This window comes from Cupressus sempervirens, chromosome 8 (genome assembly GCF_028749045.1).
Source record: "Cupressus sempervirens isolate cs-2001-9-10 chromosome 8, ASM2874904v1, whole genome shotgun sequence".
NCBI classification, from domain to species: domain Eukaryota; kingdom Viridiplantae; phylum Streptophyta; class Pinopsida; order Cupressales; family Cupressaceae; genus Cupressus; species Cupressus sempervirens.
The window spans coordinates 595387937-595407200 of record NC_143125.1 but is presented as its reverse complement, the minus strand read 5'-3'; the positions used below and the strand labels follow the sequence as shown (position 1 = coordinate 595407200).

General features: G+C 34.4%; 1 protein-coding gene across 1 annotated transcript; it reads left to right on the top strand.

Annotated features, from left to right (window-relative positions):
• The first annotated feature begins 8484 nt into the window (after nucleotides 1–8484).
• LOC149543846 (oligopeptide transporter 3-like) lies at nucleotides 8485–13796 on the top strand. The gene is made up of 6 exons (XM_089798527.1): nucleotides 8485–9110; nucleotides 9674–9771; nucleotides 10789–11355; nucleotides 11603–11858; nucleotides 12763–12945; nucleotides 13074–13796. The coding sequence occupies exons 1-6, from the start codon at nucleotides 8616–8618 to the stop codon at nucleotides 13686–13688; spliced, it is 2214 nt and encodes a 737-aa protein (XP_089654653.1). The 5' UTR covers nucleotides 8485–8615; the 3' UTR covers nucleotides 13689–13796.
• Nucleotides 13797–19264: the final 5468 nt, after the last annotated feature.

Here is a 19264-nt window from a genome sequence, read left to right as displayed (position 1 = left end):
AAATGACTTGGTTTTGCAGTTTGATGCCTTGTGACCTTGTTTCTTGCATTTGTGGCATTTGCCTTCAAATTTTGGTTTCTCTTTACATTCATTAGCCTTGTGACCATGCTAATTGTGATTATAACTTTTACCATTGCATTTTTCTTTACCATTACTCCAACATTTGTTTGATGTATGGCCTATCTTACCACAATGATTGCAAGTAGGTCTTTGATTCCTTTGAGCACCTTGTTTGGAGGACTCACCTTCTTCTTTGTATCTAATTCCTGCTTTACCTTTTTGTGTGTAGAGATTCTGCTCATTGAGTTGATTCAATTGATTCATGTCTACTTGGGATTTCATCATTCTCTCATTGACTTTCTTTTCACTATTTAGGTCATTTTTCAATCTTTTATTGATTTTCTTATAAGATCTCAACTCACTTCTTATTCTTTCATTGATTTTCTTTTTTGAATTTAGATCATTTCTTAATCTTTCATTGATTTTTCTTTGGCTCATGATTTCTTCATTTGCATTAGAGATATGATCTATAAGATCTACATGCTGAAGGGATTGGTTTTGGATCTCATTGTTTCTTCCATCTATTTCTTCTTTCATTTTGTTTCTTTATTCCAAGATTTCACATAGCCTTACTAACTGAATTTCTTGTTCTCTTTTGAGCTTTCTTATTTCATCTTGCAAGGATCCATTCTTTTCTAAGAGTTCTTTGATTGCATCATTTTCTTCATTTGAACTGCTTGAAGGGAAAAGGTCTTCAATCTTTTCTTCAATGTACTAATGATCATTCATTTGATTTGCAAGTTCCCTCCTTCTTTTCAAGGATTGGGAAAGTTGCTCCTTAGCTTTCTTGAGTTATGCAATGGCCATTTCTAGATCTAGCTTTTCATTGTCAATTGCCTTGTCGAGTCTGAATATCTCCATTGTCCTTGATCTTTGCTCAAGCTATCAAGCTTTATCTTGAGAACAAAAAATGCTCTGATATCAATTGTTGGAAATATTCAAGACTATGCTAGGATACTAAGAGGGGAGGGGTGAATCAGTAACCTCAAAAACTTTATCAAATTCAATCTTAATTGCAATAATTCAATAACCATTTAAATCATTAAATCAAATCTAACTGTATGCATGAGAAATTGAAAACATAAACATTCATAGCACATGAACAAAATGATTTGGTGACCTAGAAACCTTCCAAATAGAAAGTAAAACTAGGGTGGGGATGATACCCACAAAAATTCAATACTGTAGCATAAAGTTGGCTTGTTAAGGCTTACAATGATCACTTCTGATGATCTACCCTATTAGGAGCAATTAGGATTGCTAGGTCCACCTTGTTAGAGGTTTTACAAACATACAATGAAGTATGCACTCAGTAAAGAGATTTGACAAAAGACTATTAAGTATACCTTGTTAGAGGATTTAGACTAGTTCACCTGTTAGAATGAAACAATAGATCTCTAACTTACAACTAATTTGCTGATAGAGATTCTTTGAAGTATTGATCACCTTTATGTGATAGATATGACTCTACTACTCCTTTGCTGATATGGCCTTACAATACACTTTGTTGTTGATTCACATTCACATGCTTCTTACATATTCTTCACATTCACTTACTTTTCATACATGGATACATACATTCATCTATCCATTAATATATTTGGATATGACACAATGCATTATATGTATGTATGTATGTATGTATGTATGTATGTGTGTATATATATATATATATATATATATATATATATATATATATATATATATATATATATATACATTGTAAGGAAACTCAGGTGCAGAAACAACTTCCTACACTAATCTCATAAGAAAAGTATGATGCAAATCCTATTAAAATCTTCTACACTTACAGATTCAATATCATGTAAACAACAATATTGCAGCCAACCATGCATACAGAAAATAGACAGAGAAATGAACACATAACACAAGGATTTGCTAGTGGGGAAAAACCTTTCGGTAAAACAACCCCACCCCTTCAAAACCTGCACAATGTATTATCTTCAATACGAGGTTACAATATGTACTTGCAATGCAAGTTCAACATCAACAACAGAAGACTCCAATAGCTACTCGTAGTACCAACAATACACCCTTTTTTGCATCTCATCTCTTTGCAACCCTAAAAATGCTTATAACATGCGCTTCACTTTAGGGCTACTCCCAAAAGGTAAACCATATTAGGGTTTTACCATTCTCCGAGAAAATAGGAACCCCAAAATTTTTTTTGGGGCGATGCCCCGAACCCCACTATTAGGGTAGAGTGTACAATACTCAAATATCTTAGTTGCCACATGTCTTCACCTGTCATTGAATCTTCCTAACATAGCTCTTATGTGTCATAGGAATCCGTCATAACCGTTTTAGTCATGATCTCCTTACACACAATTCAATATGTCGACACATCAACATTATTTGCAAGAAATACATTTTACAAAACAAATAATAAAAATAGGAATTATACAAGGTTGAGACACCTTATTCCTAACATACATATATGTATATGTATATATACATATATATAAATATATATGTATATATACATATATATACATATATGTATATATATATATATGTATATGTACATACACACACACACACATATATATATATATATACATATATATGTATATATACATGTATGTATATATAATATATATATATACATATACATATACATATGTATACATATACATACATACATACATACATACATACATACATACATACATACATACATACATACATACATACATACATACATACATACATACATACATACATACATACATACATACATACATACATACATACATACATATATATATATATATATATATATATATATATATCCAATTAAAAAAATTACAAAGTCGACCAATATACAAGTTAACACCAATATTACAAAGTCGGCTCAAATGAAGACACTTGAGTTCTGAAGACTGACTTGGTGAAGTTTTGATACACAACATCCACTGTCATTACTCGACATCATCATGCATTCATTAGAAGTAGAAGCTCGGTCCATACTAATCATCTTAGAGTAGTCTCAAACTCGGTCTGCACTGGCGAGTTGGTAGATATTGTGTAACTTGGTAGAAATTGAATTACCCATTTACCATGACTGCACTCAGTAAACACTGATCATCACATAGCTTGATTAACACTATCTTCATTTCACATGAACTACTAGCTCAGTTTGAACTACGAAGCTTGGTAACCACTAAATTGCTCAGGTTGAACTGCTAGACTTCACACTACCTAATTTCACTTGGTAACCACTGGGATGCTTGGTAGGAACTGTAAAGCTCAGTGGCTATTGAATTACATGGCAAACACTATAGACTATTCAATGAGCTCGGTAGCCATACATAATCTGAATAAGTGTTGTCAATAATAACAAACTTGACTTAACACCAACAGAGCGGTAGTTATGAGTAGAGGACCTCAACCTATTCATTAATATAAAAGTTTGGGCACTATTTTGTGTCATACAATCAATAAAATTATCTTTTGTGGCTTGTATATGATCTACTAGAGAATGCAAAGGGTTTTGGGGTGGCAATGGTTGTTGAGGACAAGAATTTTAAGGTGTTTGTAGTTGTGGAGGAGCTTGTGTTGCTTGTGCACAAAGAGTTCTTTGTTGTCTATTTTATTTTTGGTGATTGCTTGTAGCATCTGACATCAAATTAATAAAAAAAATTGAAATCAATTGAAAAACCCCATATGAATTATAATATAAAAATAAAAAATAAAAAAAATTAGATCTTACTTATTTGACAAGGTGGCATTGTTGGAAATCACTCTAAATGTTGAGAAAATGCAAAAAACTAAAAAATGCACTCTAATTTTGAATTTTTAGCTTGTTTGGGATGCTCCACCATTTTTGGTGTTTGAAATGGCTCAGTCCAATGGTTTTTGAAGAAATATGTGTATTTTTAATATGTTTCATTGAGCTTGGTAGCCTAGCAACTTTTTCAATTTTAAGGAACTTTCTCAGGTTATGATTTTCTTTGTTGTTGTTGCATGTAGCTACTTCTTTTTACCACCATCTTGATGCACTTACCTATTATTAAGTGCTAATAATATGTGTTCATAAAAGATTCATATCCACCTAAAGTGGTTGCCAAATGTTATAGTTAAGTTTTTTATACAAATGCTCATTGGTACTGAATTATGGATGCATTTTGACATGATATCTTGATACTACATATAAATAAATGGTGTAATCTCACGGGAAGTTAAATTGTATCTCATTCATTTCTACATATATTCCCATAATATTTGATAGTTATTATGTTTCTATGTTTATGCAATCATTCTGCACCTTGACATTAACTAAAATGCATGACAACTCAAGCCCATTTCAATTTTGTCAAGAGCCTACTTGAATTGATATTTTGTGTGATCTATTGTTACATAGTGTTATTAAATGGATTTAATGTATGCATTTGTTAATTATCTACAAATCAATGTTTAACATTCAGACTCAAGGATAAATCACTCTATGAATCTTTCCATTTAGACTAGTAAGAGGAACTTATAATTGTGCATCAACATTCCAATATATTAGTAATGACATAGAGAGATGTCTTTGATCATTTCCATGATCATAGAACTTGTCTATTGAAGGAGATCAACTTAGGTGAGCATTAATCTTGTAATTACGTGATGTTCCCAAGACAGTTTTAAGTACCACCAGTGTTGATAGAAAGTGTAGAACAAAAAGGTTAGTGAAATAAAAGGTGGAGTTCTGTAGCTGCTCATGTTATGTTTATGTAGAAGTTTGTAATTGTTCACATTAGGTGTGTAGGTCCAAAGTAAAATTTGTGCCACATAAATGCTACTTGGAATCATAAAATCAAATCATAATAAAGTTGATTTTTTTGTTTGGATTGTGAAATAGTACAAACAAAAAATGTTATTTTTCTCCTAATAGAAGTTTCTAGAATTTTGGAAGCTAAGTGGTGGTCACGAAGTTGCGATCAAGCCCACTAATCATAATCTCAAAGTGGGGAGCCTTCCAAATGTACGTAGCAATGGTCACATACATCAAAAGAATCTTAACAACACAAGGAACATTAACTCAATGATCCAACAAAACTTATGGACATTGACCCGATGTGTTCTCCACCATAAATTCTCTTCTTTAAAGCATTGAAATATAGTGTTTAATGGAAGCAAAGTTGAGGTTAAGAAATTGCAAACAATCCCATTCATCACATTCTCCTCTTTCAATAAGCAAGGGCCCTTCAAATGAACATAACAATTGCCATACAAGTGAAAGGAATAAAATCCCGATGATGCATCAAAACCTTAAATTACACATTACCCTCATTGTAGATAAACATTTAGATTGATGTAAGAAAAGAACAATTGTAACCTTACAACAAACTTCATGCCAATTCTTAAGCTTTTACTGTGGACGCAGGGTGAAAGACGAGCTATAAATTGTTCTCCACGATGCATTCTATGCTCTCAGTTATGGACAGAATTCAAGGGAGTTTCATGGGTATGTCAGCCAGATTTGTCAATAATTTTAACTCTCGAGGAGTAAACCATTGGAATCCTCAATTTGTCATCAATTGATCATGCAGAAGATGCTCTAGACTTCAGTATCTGTAACTACGTGCAGAAAAGTCAGTAAATACTTTATTCTTGGTTGATCCTTTTCTCTGCCCTCTGCATTGTCCTGCGGGCTTACCAATTCATCCGACAACGCCATCAATTCCAATTCAATAGTCAAGATTCCCTTCTATGGAACGTTGCTACCGTACAAAAACCCTTTTATTCATATCATTATTGAATTTTGTTAAAAACAAACTTATATAATTCCCCTATTTGGCTTTCATAATATTGTTCAAGAAATTTAAAAATAGAAAAAAGCAAAATGAATTATGTCTGTTTTGTATTTTTCAAGATGTGTACTTTTGTATGAAGAAAAATCAGGAGTCTTATTTCTATTATGAAAATTTTAGTGGGGTGATTCGATTTGACAAGCTCAATTATAATAGACAACATTTCAAGGTTCCAGTTAAAAGATGATGCTTATTTTGCACAACAGGAGAAAAAATTATCGAACATAACTTATTGTGATAAATCTGAATTCTGAAAACAGATTTCTTCTATCTGCAATTTTACAACCCTGCATTCTTCTTTAGAGGGTGCTCTGCTTGTTACTTTTAGACTTCCAAATATTAATTTATACTTATATTGGAGTGTGCCCATATAAATATTCAAAACTTTATCAATTAGTGGGTATTTAACTCAAATTATTAAATTTATGGGAAGATCTTCATTCACAAAGTTATTTCATCTATGAAGTACAAAGGTTGGATGTTTAACGACTTCTGCTTTGTTCCAACTAATATCACAAATAACAACTTTAAACAATATTAACCATATGAGTAATTAAATTGAAACCACAATAAGATACTCATACACAATAACATCAGATATCTTAACTAGGGAAACCCGTGATCAAATGAAAAACCCTGGTGGGGATGGTACCCGCAAGATGATGTACTAATATAAATATTCCTTCTTAGAGCGTAGACTCTATTAGGAGTCTATTACAACATTTAGTACATATGAGTTCATGTTAGTAGACTTTTAATCTCTGTGAGGAGATTCCAACCCTATTAGGAGTTGTGTCAACCTTGTTAGGAGTTGTGGAAGACAATCGGACCCACTGCCCAAACAGCTTCAAGGTTAAGACCAACCCACTGTATAAATAATCTTTGTATTATTCCTTGTAAAATAATAGAATTGAATTGTACTTCATTCCTCTGTCTTTGTCCTGTCAACCGAACTTCTGCTCCTTCTGATCTTATGACTAGATCATGAACTGCACATCCAATAATCCATTAGATTGCTTACACGCATTCAATCAACACTCTGCTCCTTTTCACACTTTACAAATACAATGCACAATAGATACTTCATACTCCTTTTACAAACAAGGAAAACATCTTTCCTTTATTCCATATCTTCACAATAATTCTTTGAGTCAGCCTTAAGACTTTCCTAATTAATTAAAATAAGATATATAATTAATTACAATTACAATAGCACTGTCGGCTCATAGTCTATTACAAAAATGTACACATGTGACTCCAGGTCTTGCGCACTCACTGATGTCACTGCTGACATCACTGTCTGGCTGTCCTCTATCACTATTTGACCTTGCATCACCTCATTGTATCTTAGCTAAAAGATATAATGCAAACACCAAAAACTATCAAACAAATGCTCTGTTTTTGTGCTGTTCATAGTAAATCAAACACAATTGTCGTACATCTTCAACTCAGACTTCGTCCTCTTAACCACATCATCAGAACACTCTCAGGAACATGTCCATAACTGCGCATCACTTACTCAGTTACTGTGGAAGAAACATGTCCTTAACTGCGCTTCACTTAACCCTTAGTTACTGCGCAACATAAGATCTCTGACTGCTATTCTTCCAGTCTCTACGGAAACTATACTATGTTGTCATCAATGACAAACGCAGTCATGAATGTAACATGTCAATGTTCTCCAATGCTCAAGCTACTCCCCCAAAGTAGTATCATGAACATTCATGCTAATAGTTTTTCTTATTAAGGTGGACCTCTTTGCTATTCAAGTGAAAAGGGAGATTGCAATTGGTGCTGGGATTGACAGTGAGGGTGTTTCCGTTGTGTACAAGAAGATCTTTGTCAGCCTCACCCACTCCGCCTTTTGTTTTGGGCAGCTTCAGTGAACTACGGTTCGCCTCTATTGGTACTTGCTTTGTAATTGTCAGTCTGAATCTTCAGCTCTTTGTTGCACCTAGACCTTGCATTCTCCTATGTGTTTCAGCTGTATCTAGAGTTTTGTTTTTGGTAAAGATAAACCGACATTGTTTCTTATTTACTTTACTAGATGCTGTTAATGTCAGTAATCTAGTATAAATCCTCTTTGATTGTCCCTATTGTCCCATAGCCCAGTACCCTTATTTGCTGCTGCTTTTATCAAAAAAATTTAGACTAAAACCTGCTCTGATAAGAATCAAAAGCTTAGAACAGCTATTCCCAAAATTCACTCCAAAACAGATCCATCTATTTTTATTTATCTTTTGTTATTCTGTCCTTTCAGTATTTATATTATAATACTAGTATACTTATAGGTAGACCTGACCTTATTCAAAGATTGTCTCTTCTTAACTAGACTATGATTCTGCGCTGTTACCTTGATTCTGACCCTACAGAATTATAACTTAATTTCCTATTATAACTCAACCCTCTTGAATCTGAACTCTATTTTCTAATAGAATTATTGTTCAAATGTAGCTCATTTTCTCCAATATTTTCATTAATCAGTTACATCAGACCACTTTTAAAAAATTGGTAATGGCATGAACTGGAAGAGCAACTCAAAAAGAAGACAAAAACCACAACAGTACAAAAATTCAGGACAATAACTTTTACCAACCAAGCACATTGAAACGCTGTCCAATTCTGCAGCCCTTTAAAGCTTTGCATAAGAAACCAACTCAGAAGCTTCGAGTGAACAGCGTATTCTGTGACAAAAGCACTGGTGTATACATGGGTTTAATAGGTTGAGGTCTAATAATGCATTTGACAATGGAGAGTAATGGTAATAGAGATGCAGAAACAATGGAGGAGCAGTCCCCAGTTGAGGAGGTTGCCTTGACAGTTCCTGTAACCGATGATCCTTCTTTGCCTGTAATGACTTTTCGAATGTGGATTCTGGGAATCCTGTCATGTATTTTGCTCATGTTTTTCAATACTTTCTTTGCCTATAGAACACAGCCACTCACTGTATCAGCTATTTTTGCACAAATTGTTGTTTTGCCCGCTGGAAGATTCATGGCAGCTGTGCTTCCAGAGAGGCCAGTGAGGGTTCCTTTGATTGATTGGGAATTTTCCCTCAATCCGGGTCCTTTCAATATGAAAGAGCATGTCCTAATTACAATATTTGCCAATGCTGGTGTTGCATTTGGAGGTGGAGATGCCTTCTCAGTTGGAGCCATCAATGTCATGAAAGCTTTCTATCACAAGAATATCAGCTTTGTAGCGGCGTTAATCATAGTCATAACAACCCAGGTATGCTATTCACGCATCACAAATCTTTAGGGTTTTGTTCAGGTATGTTATTCAGGTATCAGAAAGGTTTTTTTAAAAAATAAGTAGGAGTAAGTAGGAGATATTTTTTAAGGAAGTCAAGTTATGATATCTGTTGTTGTGTAATTTTTGAGACAAACTCATTCTTTTATGTTTCATGAGTAGTGATTCAGATGAACCCATCTTTTACAAGAATGAATCATGCACTTAGCATTCATTACATTAGAGATCCCAAAACTCCTCATACTACTTAAGTCAGAGTACAGTTAATCCAAAATATGATAAATCAAGCAATCATCACTCTCAAATTGAACAGTTTTTGACTTTTTGAATCGGTAAATTTTGTTCATATTTTATAGGCTATTTGTAAACATCAAACTATTCAGTGATTAACAATAAATTTTACCGACCAAAATGATACATAATCACTTTCAAAATTCACACATGGATGAAATGTAAAATTATTATTGATTATTTGACTACTGAATCAAATGTTATCTACCCAGAACTTGTTTTATTCATTAAAACTTCTAAAATTAATGCAGATCTTAGGCTATGGGTGGGCCGGTTTACTGCGAAAATATTTAGTAGAACCAGCACATATGTGGTGGCCCTCCAACCTGGTACAGGTCTCTCTGTTTAGGTAAGTTTTACATGCTAATTGCTAAAGGTAACTTGCAATGCATTTTGTTCACCAATCTATTTACTCAAACAACTGAAGTTTTTAAATATGATGCTATGAGCCATAACTCACTAACCAGACAGTAGTTTTGGAGTTTACTGGCTTAGAACATTGTGTGTGTATTGGTCTGATTTCAGCAGGGGTTTTGCTGTTATATACCCTATACATTTAACTGAACATTTTGGATAGTGTCATTCTAAAAGGTTTCTAAATGACTTTAAATCAAACACATATTTTTGTGGCAATACAGAACTGTAATCAACATATTTTGATTATTGATATTGATTTAGAACACAGATTTTTGTGGCAATACAAAACTTTGAATCTTCTCTATCTTGAATATTGATATTGATTTAGAACGTAAAAATTAAGCATGTCAAGTAATTCGCACACCCCTTGATATGTCTTACAGGACTAGTGATCAAGCTTTTTTACCAAATTGCTGTTAGTGTTAGGGACTTTGATATCTGGCACATTTAAGCTGAAGATGGTACCTCTAGACTGTTGTACTTCATAGAAATTTTGTTGATTCTCTGCCTCCAGGCACACAAACCAGAGATTGGTAGTGACGTTCATCTCGTAGCCATGACTATATGTAATACTCTTGTAATTTGTGATGTTAAATAAGAGGCATGATTTTATAAGTAAGAAATGAAGTCTTTGATAACATACACTCTACGAGTAGTCTTTCAATAAAGAGCTGCTACGAAATTGCCTATCAAACATAAGTATCAAGTTTCAACTCCATGCCTGTGCAGTTTTGCCATATTTTCTAACTGATTAGATTAACAACTTTTGAAGAGTAATAGTAAATGACTGTTTCAATAAAATATATCAATGCACGTTCGTCTCACTTCATTATTTGTAATTGGCGGTGTTTATTTTGTATGCATACAAATCCCCAATCACTATTAATGACCTTTTCCGCTTTTGTTCTTTTGTATGATCTGATCAAAAAATTGTACGAATGTTTGTCAGGACACTTCACGAAAGGGAGGAAAACAAAGGCCTTTCACGCATGCAATTCTTCACAATCTTTATGGTTGTCAGTTTTGCATACTATTTATTGCCTGGATATCTCTTCACGGTGTTGTCATTTTTTTCATGGGTTTGCTGGATAAGCCCACACAGTGTCACAGCAAATCAACTTGGCTCTGGATTTCATGGTTTGGGTATTGGTGCTGTGACCCTAGATTGGGCCGGTATTTCATCATACCTTGGAAGCCCCCTTGTTACGCCCTGGTTTTCCATAGTTAATATTGGCATTGGATTTTTCCTGTTTGTTTATATATTCATTCCACTGTCATATTGGAAACTTAATATTTACAACGCAAGGAAATTTCCAATCTTCTCAAGTCAGTTATTCACAGCCACTGGTCAGAAATACAATACGACTCTTATTCTTACACCAGATTTTGATTTGGATATTGATGCTTACAATGAATACAGCAAACTATATCTCAGCACATTTTTTGCTTTCTCTACTGGATTTGGCTTTGCACGGATTGCTGCAACACTTACCCATGTTCTTCTCTATAATGGAAGGTAACTACCCTATCAACATTTCCAAGTTTCATATTTTATTAGCATGATAAGAAAAAGTTTCATCTCCTTTTATGAATTAAGTAAAAAACTCAAGTGCATAAAAAAGAACTACGTATATCCCTAAGACTGTATTGGAGAGCATTTGGCTCATTTATATTCTGTTTCAAATTTTTTTGGTTGTGTAGCTCAAATTCCTCATATCAAACATTTCATTAGTAAAAATCTGACCAGCACTTCATGTTAACAGTGAAATTCTTAAGCAGAGCAGATCTTCTCTGAACACAGACAGACCAGATGTACATGCACGGTTGATGAAAGTTTACAGGCCTGTCCCTCAATGGTGGTTTCTCATCCTACTGGTGGGCAGTATGTTTCTATCGATTATGCTGTGTATTCTATGGAAGGATGATGTTCAACTTCCATGGTGGGGTACGTTGCTAGCATCTGGACTGGCATGTATATTAAGTCTTCCCATTGGGGTTATTCAGGCAACTACAAACCAGGTTGGATATGCATCTTCAACTTCTTATTCAGAAGAGATATTTGAAACAATGATTAGGGGAGAGAACCTAGTAGTTGGGCATTCTAATTTTGCAATTCTCAAAATCTTACATGAAAATTTCAAATTACTCTATTTTTTTAAAACAACTTATTTGGCAAGTCACCTGCTTATAACTAATGTTTCAGAGCCACATCACCATGTTTATTGCCAATGTGTCCAAAATAGTCCAAAAAATGAGAGCAGTTGAAGTCCATTAGAGACTCCCATATTTGTGTAGATGATGTGGCAGCACACAATTGGTTGTTTTTTAAGAAAAGGGACACATTTTTTATAATTATTGGTAGTCATCATTAGCCAAAACAACTTTAAAGACACAATTATTGGTACAATGTTGTCAAAAGTGTTGGATATCCTATCACAACCACTGGAAAGTGTTCAAGTACTGGGTCTTCTCCTCTACATGAAAAATCTATCTGCTTGTGCACATCACATTACCATATTAAATTTACTTGCTTCTATCTAAATAAGATTGTGTGTTTTACTAAATAAATATTTCAGATCATTCCATGATCTATTATAATTGCTTCAATCTCAAACATATTGATGGTAAATCACTGAACATGATCCATAGTGCTGGTGCCAAAAAAACACACAATTTTATCTAAAAACGGAGCAAGTATTATATTTAATTTAATATAATAACTTTTTTAAATCAGTAAAATGTTAAATATGCTTATAGAAAAATTGAAGTTACAGCTTTGTCAGCACCCAAATGGAAACGGGTCCAAAAAGCTTTCCTTCTATATGTGAAATCGCACTTATGCTAATACCAGTAAAAGTAAATGGGTAATCTAGGCAAAAAGATGAACTCAGCTAAACCATGTATCCATTTGTTGTCCAAACAGCAACCAGGCTACAATGTTGTTGCAGAATTTATTATTGGGTACTTGCTGCCCGGAAAACCAATAGCAAATATACTTTTCAAGACATATGGAAGGATCAGCACCACACATGCTCTTTCTTTTCTATCAGATCTCAAACTTGGGCACTACATGAAGATTCCTCCAAGGTGCATGTACATTGCTCAGGTGTGATTATTGTCATTTTTCTAAACTGATTCTTTATCTACATAGTCATTTTACTTGTGCATTCAATTTCTTTACAAGTGAAAGAAACAAGTTTATTTTAATAAGGGCTAACATATGAATCTACACAGCTTGTGGGCACAATTCTTGCAGGCACTGTTAATCTATGCATAGCATGGTGGATGCTAGCAAGGATAGAACATATCTGTGATGTTGACTCTCTTCCTGGTGACAGTCCCTGGACATGTCCAAAGGATAGAGTAGCATTTGATGCTTCTGTTATATGGGGGCTAGTTGGTCCCAAGCGACTCTTTGGACCACTTGGGCCATACAAAAATTTGGTATGGCTATTTCTTGTGGGTGCACTTCTCCCAGTGCCAGTGTGGTATCTAACCAAGTTGTTCCCTAAAATAAAATGGTTGAAATTGATCAACATACCAGTGCTTTTGGGTGGGTTTGCAAGTATGCCTCCTGCAACTCCTGTCAACATTGGGACATGGATCTTCATTGGGACCATCTTCAATTACTTCATATTTAGACTGAGAAAAGGGTGGTGGCAGAGGTACAACTATGTTTTGTCAGCGTCTTTGGATGCTGGGACAGCATTCATGGGAATACTAATTTACATTTGTTTGGGTAGTGAAAAAAAGATGTTTGAATGGTGGGGAACACAGATAGATCATTGTGAACTTGCTTCCTGTCCTACTGCCCCAGGCATATCTGTCAAAGGTTGTCCTCTCTTTTGAATTATACGTATTTTCTTCTGAAAATAGAACTGTAATATACTGTATCATAAGTTATCTAATCCCTATGATCAATAAAGTTTGCAGGATCAAGATTGACACGGAGGTTTATTATGTTTTTGTTTACAATGTTGAGAGATAGTTCATGATTCATTCAAGCATTATGCATAATGAAGTCTTGCCTATCCCAACAAATTTATGATATTAAATGAACAAATTTTCAGAGTAATAGACCATCAATAACCCATGAACACATAGATTGTTGTTAAAGCATGCAGCTTCGGTCTGACAATAACTGTGATATGCACAATTAAAACCAATGCCATATATATTTTCTGAGATCATTAAGGCATGATCGAAACTACCTTTGATTCCTTTGATATTTAGATCATGATTGATCTATCCTTTATATCGGACCGCAGATTTAATGATTGGTAATACATTGATTAATTTGGTTTAAGTCCGTAACAAATCATGAAGATTAGTTACCAACGAATGGGTGTGACTATGAATGTCCATGTCTCCATTTGGAGACATGAACATTCATCCCCACACCCTTTCCACTTGATATATATCCAATCTGCCCGAAGTAAACAATGCATCGAAATCTATTAATGGAAGCACTTCAAAGGATCGAAGGAAATTCTGAGTTCAATAATATTTTATCTCTGTTATTACTGCACTAACTTCTCCAGATTCTGGGAGCAATTCAGTCCATTGGGATTAGTGATCATACCTGCAACACCACACTGCAATAGTCTGCAATGGAATTAAAATCTGGCAATAAACTTTACAATTATGAATATTTCACTTGTTCAAACCTGTGAGTTCATTGCTTTAGAAGACCCTAAAGCTTATAAGCACAGCTACTCATCAAAAGCATGAGACCTGCAAGTACAATGTCCCAACAGGGATTTGAACTTTGGCCATAAAATGATTTTAACATGACACTATGCCTCCATTGCCTCCATCGACATATTACAAACTTATAAAATTCAGAATTTAAGGGAATACACTAATAAACAAGAGTTCTGTTAGAGCATAAACAAGAGTTCTGTTAGAACATGAGTCTCTGTCTATAATAGGCAAGTCAAAGGAAACAAATTATCACAATGACTGATCAGCAGAGAGTAGCTGCACCCGCTGGATTACAAATTTATATATGGATCTGGAGAACAAATACAGCAAAAGTCACAAGTTTACAACACATTTATAGCTAAGAGTTTGTCTTAGAACTGTTAGAAGAATAGATTTTGAAATTTATCCAAACATACACTTCTCTATTGGGGTTAAATAAAAATTATGGGACTACTATCTTGTATGCATGTTAAGTATGTAAATATTTAGATCCCAAGAATTCTAGAATAACAACTCATTTTGTCTTAGTTTAATCTATATAATAGACCAAACATGAGAGAATGATTTTATTTTATCAAAATATGAAAATGTTCAATATGTGTGCATGAGATATGATTAGTTTTTCAATAAGAATCTTTGATTTTACAGTTCAAGGTAGACATAGGACAACATAAGGTTACTATAGACATAAAATAATAGTATGACTATGATGTAAGAGAGAAGTCAGTAGCTATACTTTATTTCCACCAGCACCAGCTTAAATGTAAAGCTTAAAAGCAAGTAAAAATACACAGAAGATACAATGACTTCTTAATGGATCTCAGCTATAATGTGATTTTAAGTACACAATTATAAAAGAATCCCTCTCAATTAGAAAGAAGAAAGGTGGAAAGAAAATTGTACCCTAATAGAGAAAACACACAATATGCTCTAAAAAATGAAAGCAAAGCTTAATCCAATGTGTTGGTAAACATATTTGTCACTGTGAAATTATCTTCGAAAGTGACCCTGTTTCCCCTAAGAGTAGTGACAACCGTGCCAATGTTGGATAGACTACCACTGATCACCATCAGATTACAATCTTCCTCTGCATTTAAGAGGAGCAGCTCCCTCATATGATAGGTGTATTTGGTGTTATTTGGTGTTTTTGTGTACTTTTAACCTGAAAGTACATAAAGGGGAAAGCATAAAACTAAACAAGATAAATAGCAGAAATCCCACTAGTAGACATATGCATAACGAATGAGACTCCATAGTGGATAATTGATTACAAGTGGATTTCAGGTAGATAAATATAATGCTGACAAAACATGAATAACAAACCTTGACATACAAAAATGATATGCTATTATGATATATTGACAACAAATACCACAAAATGAATACATTTTGCCAAATTTAGTACATAGATTAGGAAGCCTATCAGATTAGGCCATCACATTAAAGATTATTGACTCACCATATAAGAAGTAAGTGATTGAATAGATGATAAACACATTCAAGACATATGACTAAATGAATTCTTCATTATTTTCTTTAAAATCTACGAGTTCAAGAATACTAATATTTAATGGAAATCCAAAAGTCCATTTACACATATCTCCAATATGTCCCCTTCATAAAATTATCCCCATTTTACAATATCAATGCCTTGTATTCATAGGCTAACAAAAACAACCAACTGCCTCCTGGGGTTAATAACTAACTTTATTTTGTGCATTTTGGAGAGGTTGATTAACCTCAAGATTTTGTGTAAAAATGGTCAACTTTTAAACCTTGACCAAAAGTGATAATAATCACTAATTACGAAAAGGAAATTTGAAGCCCATAACATACAATTGAAAGAAAACATTAGCTTTGCTGGAATAACTTTACATCTTCATTCACTCGATCTATGGTGCTCTCGATATAACTATTTTCCCATCTAGCCATTTCAGAGCATAAAGTCATGTCTTCCCATTAAAAAAAATGCTATGAGGCCTAAGGGTGTTCACACTGACAAAAAAATAAGTCGAATGCATTGCTCTCATATATTGCATAATGGCCAATCTTAGTATAGGTCCTTTTCCTCTTCCTCAAACCCAATATGCATGTTTTTATATTAGTTGAACTAGTAGACACTATATGCAGCTTCTGATTGAGAAAACATGTTGAATTTATTCTATTCTCATGCAAACAATATGAATTTGAAACACTTCCAACTCTCTTATCTAACATCTTTATTGATGCTGGGGCATCCTAGGGTAGTTGGCAATCCTGTATGATGAATTGGTTTTGACCTTGGAGTTGGTGGACTTGGTTGAAAGGAGGAAATGGTCACTTAGTATTGGTGTCGTTCTTGGTTATAGTTTCACCTGAGGAACTTGATTACTGAAGGAACTCGGTTATGCTTGTGGTGTTTGGTTGATTATCTACTTGGTGGAACTAGTGCTCGATGATCATATGGGAGCTTTGCTAAGTGTGCTCAGTGTATACTTGATGTGCTCGGTGGTTGTTGCTGACACTCAGTGGTTTGGCTTAGTGAGTGTTAGTTCTTGGGAGATTGATCAACCGACTTGGGTATTTAATTTGTATTGTACCTGATTGTGATGTAGATTGATCGTGGGATGTGTGGGAACCTATTTGGGTTCTTTGTTATTTCTCCTATGTGTATTTAATGATTATTGTAAGTCTAATAAGGCATGTTATGTTTATTTGTATTCTAGATTATTCTATTTGCAACAGACTAACATGCGGTCATGCAAGTAAGCTAGAGATGTGTAGATAAGAGGATCGAATTTGGTAGAGCTAGTAGTTGAGTGTGGGGTTGGGTAACAAGGAGATTGTTTAGTATCTTGGGAGCACAAGTTTAGACCTCTCACAAAGTTTCTTCCTAGTTGCTATGGTGTTAGAGATCTAGGCTAGCTAGGGTTTGTTTGGATCTTGTAGAACTATTTCCGTAATTGATTTTTGTATGTAGTCATATTGGGGAAGGCCTTATAGCCTGACACATTGCATGTAAACAATTCTTTATGAATAAAAAGAATTCAATTTTCTATTAGATCTTGTATCTTGCATTTTGTTTCCACTATGTGGTTGTTTGCTGGGGGCTTGGTGACCTCCATTGGAAGTTCACTCGGCCTTGTACTATGTTAGGTGGTATCAGAGAGAGGGTTTTCTCTAGTTGGTGATTTTTAGAGCATGGTTATAGAGATTCCATGCAATTATTATTATAGATTTGTGTTCCTAGACTTGTGAGACCCTTTCTTGTTGTTCGAGTGAGGTGATAGGTTGCGACCTGACTTACAAATAACTCATATTGTCACAAGGTGATAGGGTGAGATTTTTGTAGAGGGTTTGTGAAGATGTTGGAAGATTCCCCTGAGAAGATTGGACCCTGTGGTGATTGCAAATCTTTGTGATGTGGTGGAGACTAAGATTTCAGAGAAGGTTATATCATATTTTAGATCTAAGATGAAGTTGATGAAAAATGATATGGTCACTAAGATCATGAGAGCCATAGTTGATCTATCGAGGAACATGGCTACAAAAGATGGTTATGGGGAAGACTTTGAAGTTGTTTGATCTAGTGGTGAGGACATAGTCAAACAGTTGGAGAGATCTGTGGAAGACAAAAGTGGTTGGTTGGATAGATCTGGAGCTCAGTTGAAATTGAAGCATAAGATGGATGTTTCTAATTTCTCAAGAACTTTGAATCCCAAGGACATGATTGATTGGATTGGTGAGTTGGAAGATTGCTTTGATTTAGAGGATATTGGTGATCCGCTCAAAGTCAGGTTGGCACATTCTATGTTGAAATCACATAATGCTTTGTGGTGGAAAGAATTGCAGAGAGATAGAGAAGAGGAAGGTGAAATGAAAATCTATAGGTGGAGATTAATGGTGATAAAATTGAAAGCTAAGTTCATTTCTAAGGATTATGAACTTGAGTTGTTTAAGAGATTGCAAAATCTGAAACAAAAGGATACAACTGTGAAGGATTATACCGAGGATTTTTACAAGTTTAGAATTTGGTTAGAACATAGATAACTTTCTAAGGAAAAGGTGGCTAGATGAATTAATGGCTTGAGATTTAATATTTAGGATGAGATTGTTATCTTAAAGATTGATACAGTTGAGGATGCTTATCAATATGTTCTGAAGGCAAAAGATAAATTGAAGAGAAGACACCAAGGTAATTCCTGAGGGAAGGAGAAGAACAAAAAGTCAGTGAAGGATAAATTGATTGCTGAGGGTGAATGAAAACCTATTGAACCAAGGAGAATAATATGTAGACTTGGATTTAAAGGTACTTTCTACAAATGAGGTGAAGATGGACAATGATCATTTGAATGTCCCAATGCTGTTAGGATGGTATATGATAGAAGAATTGATTTGGTGAATGAGAATGAGGACTCATTGAATGAGCTTGAGGTGGAAGATAGCTTGCTAGCTCAATGAGTGTTTTTTGGTAAGAAGGTGTTGGAAACTTGTCAAAGAAGGAATTTGTTCAGGACTCGATGTACATCTAGAGGTAATTAGTGGAATGTGATTGTGGATAGTGGTAGTACTAATAACCTAGTTGCCGAGGAGATGTTTCAGAAATTTTATTTGAAGAGGGTGAGATATCCTTGTCCATATAGGATCAATTGGTTGCAAGATGAACATGTTTTGGAAGTGAGGGAGTAGTGTCTTGTTGATTTTCAGATTGGACAGTATGTGGATCAAGTGTTGTGTGATAT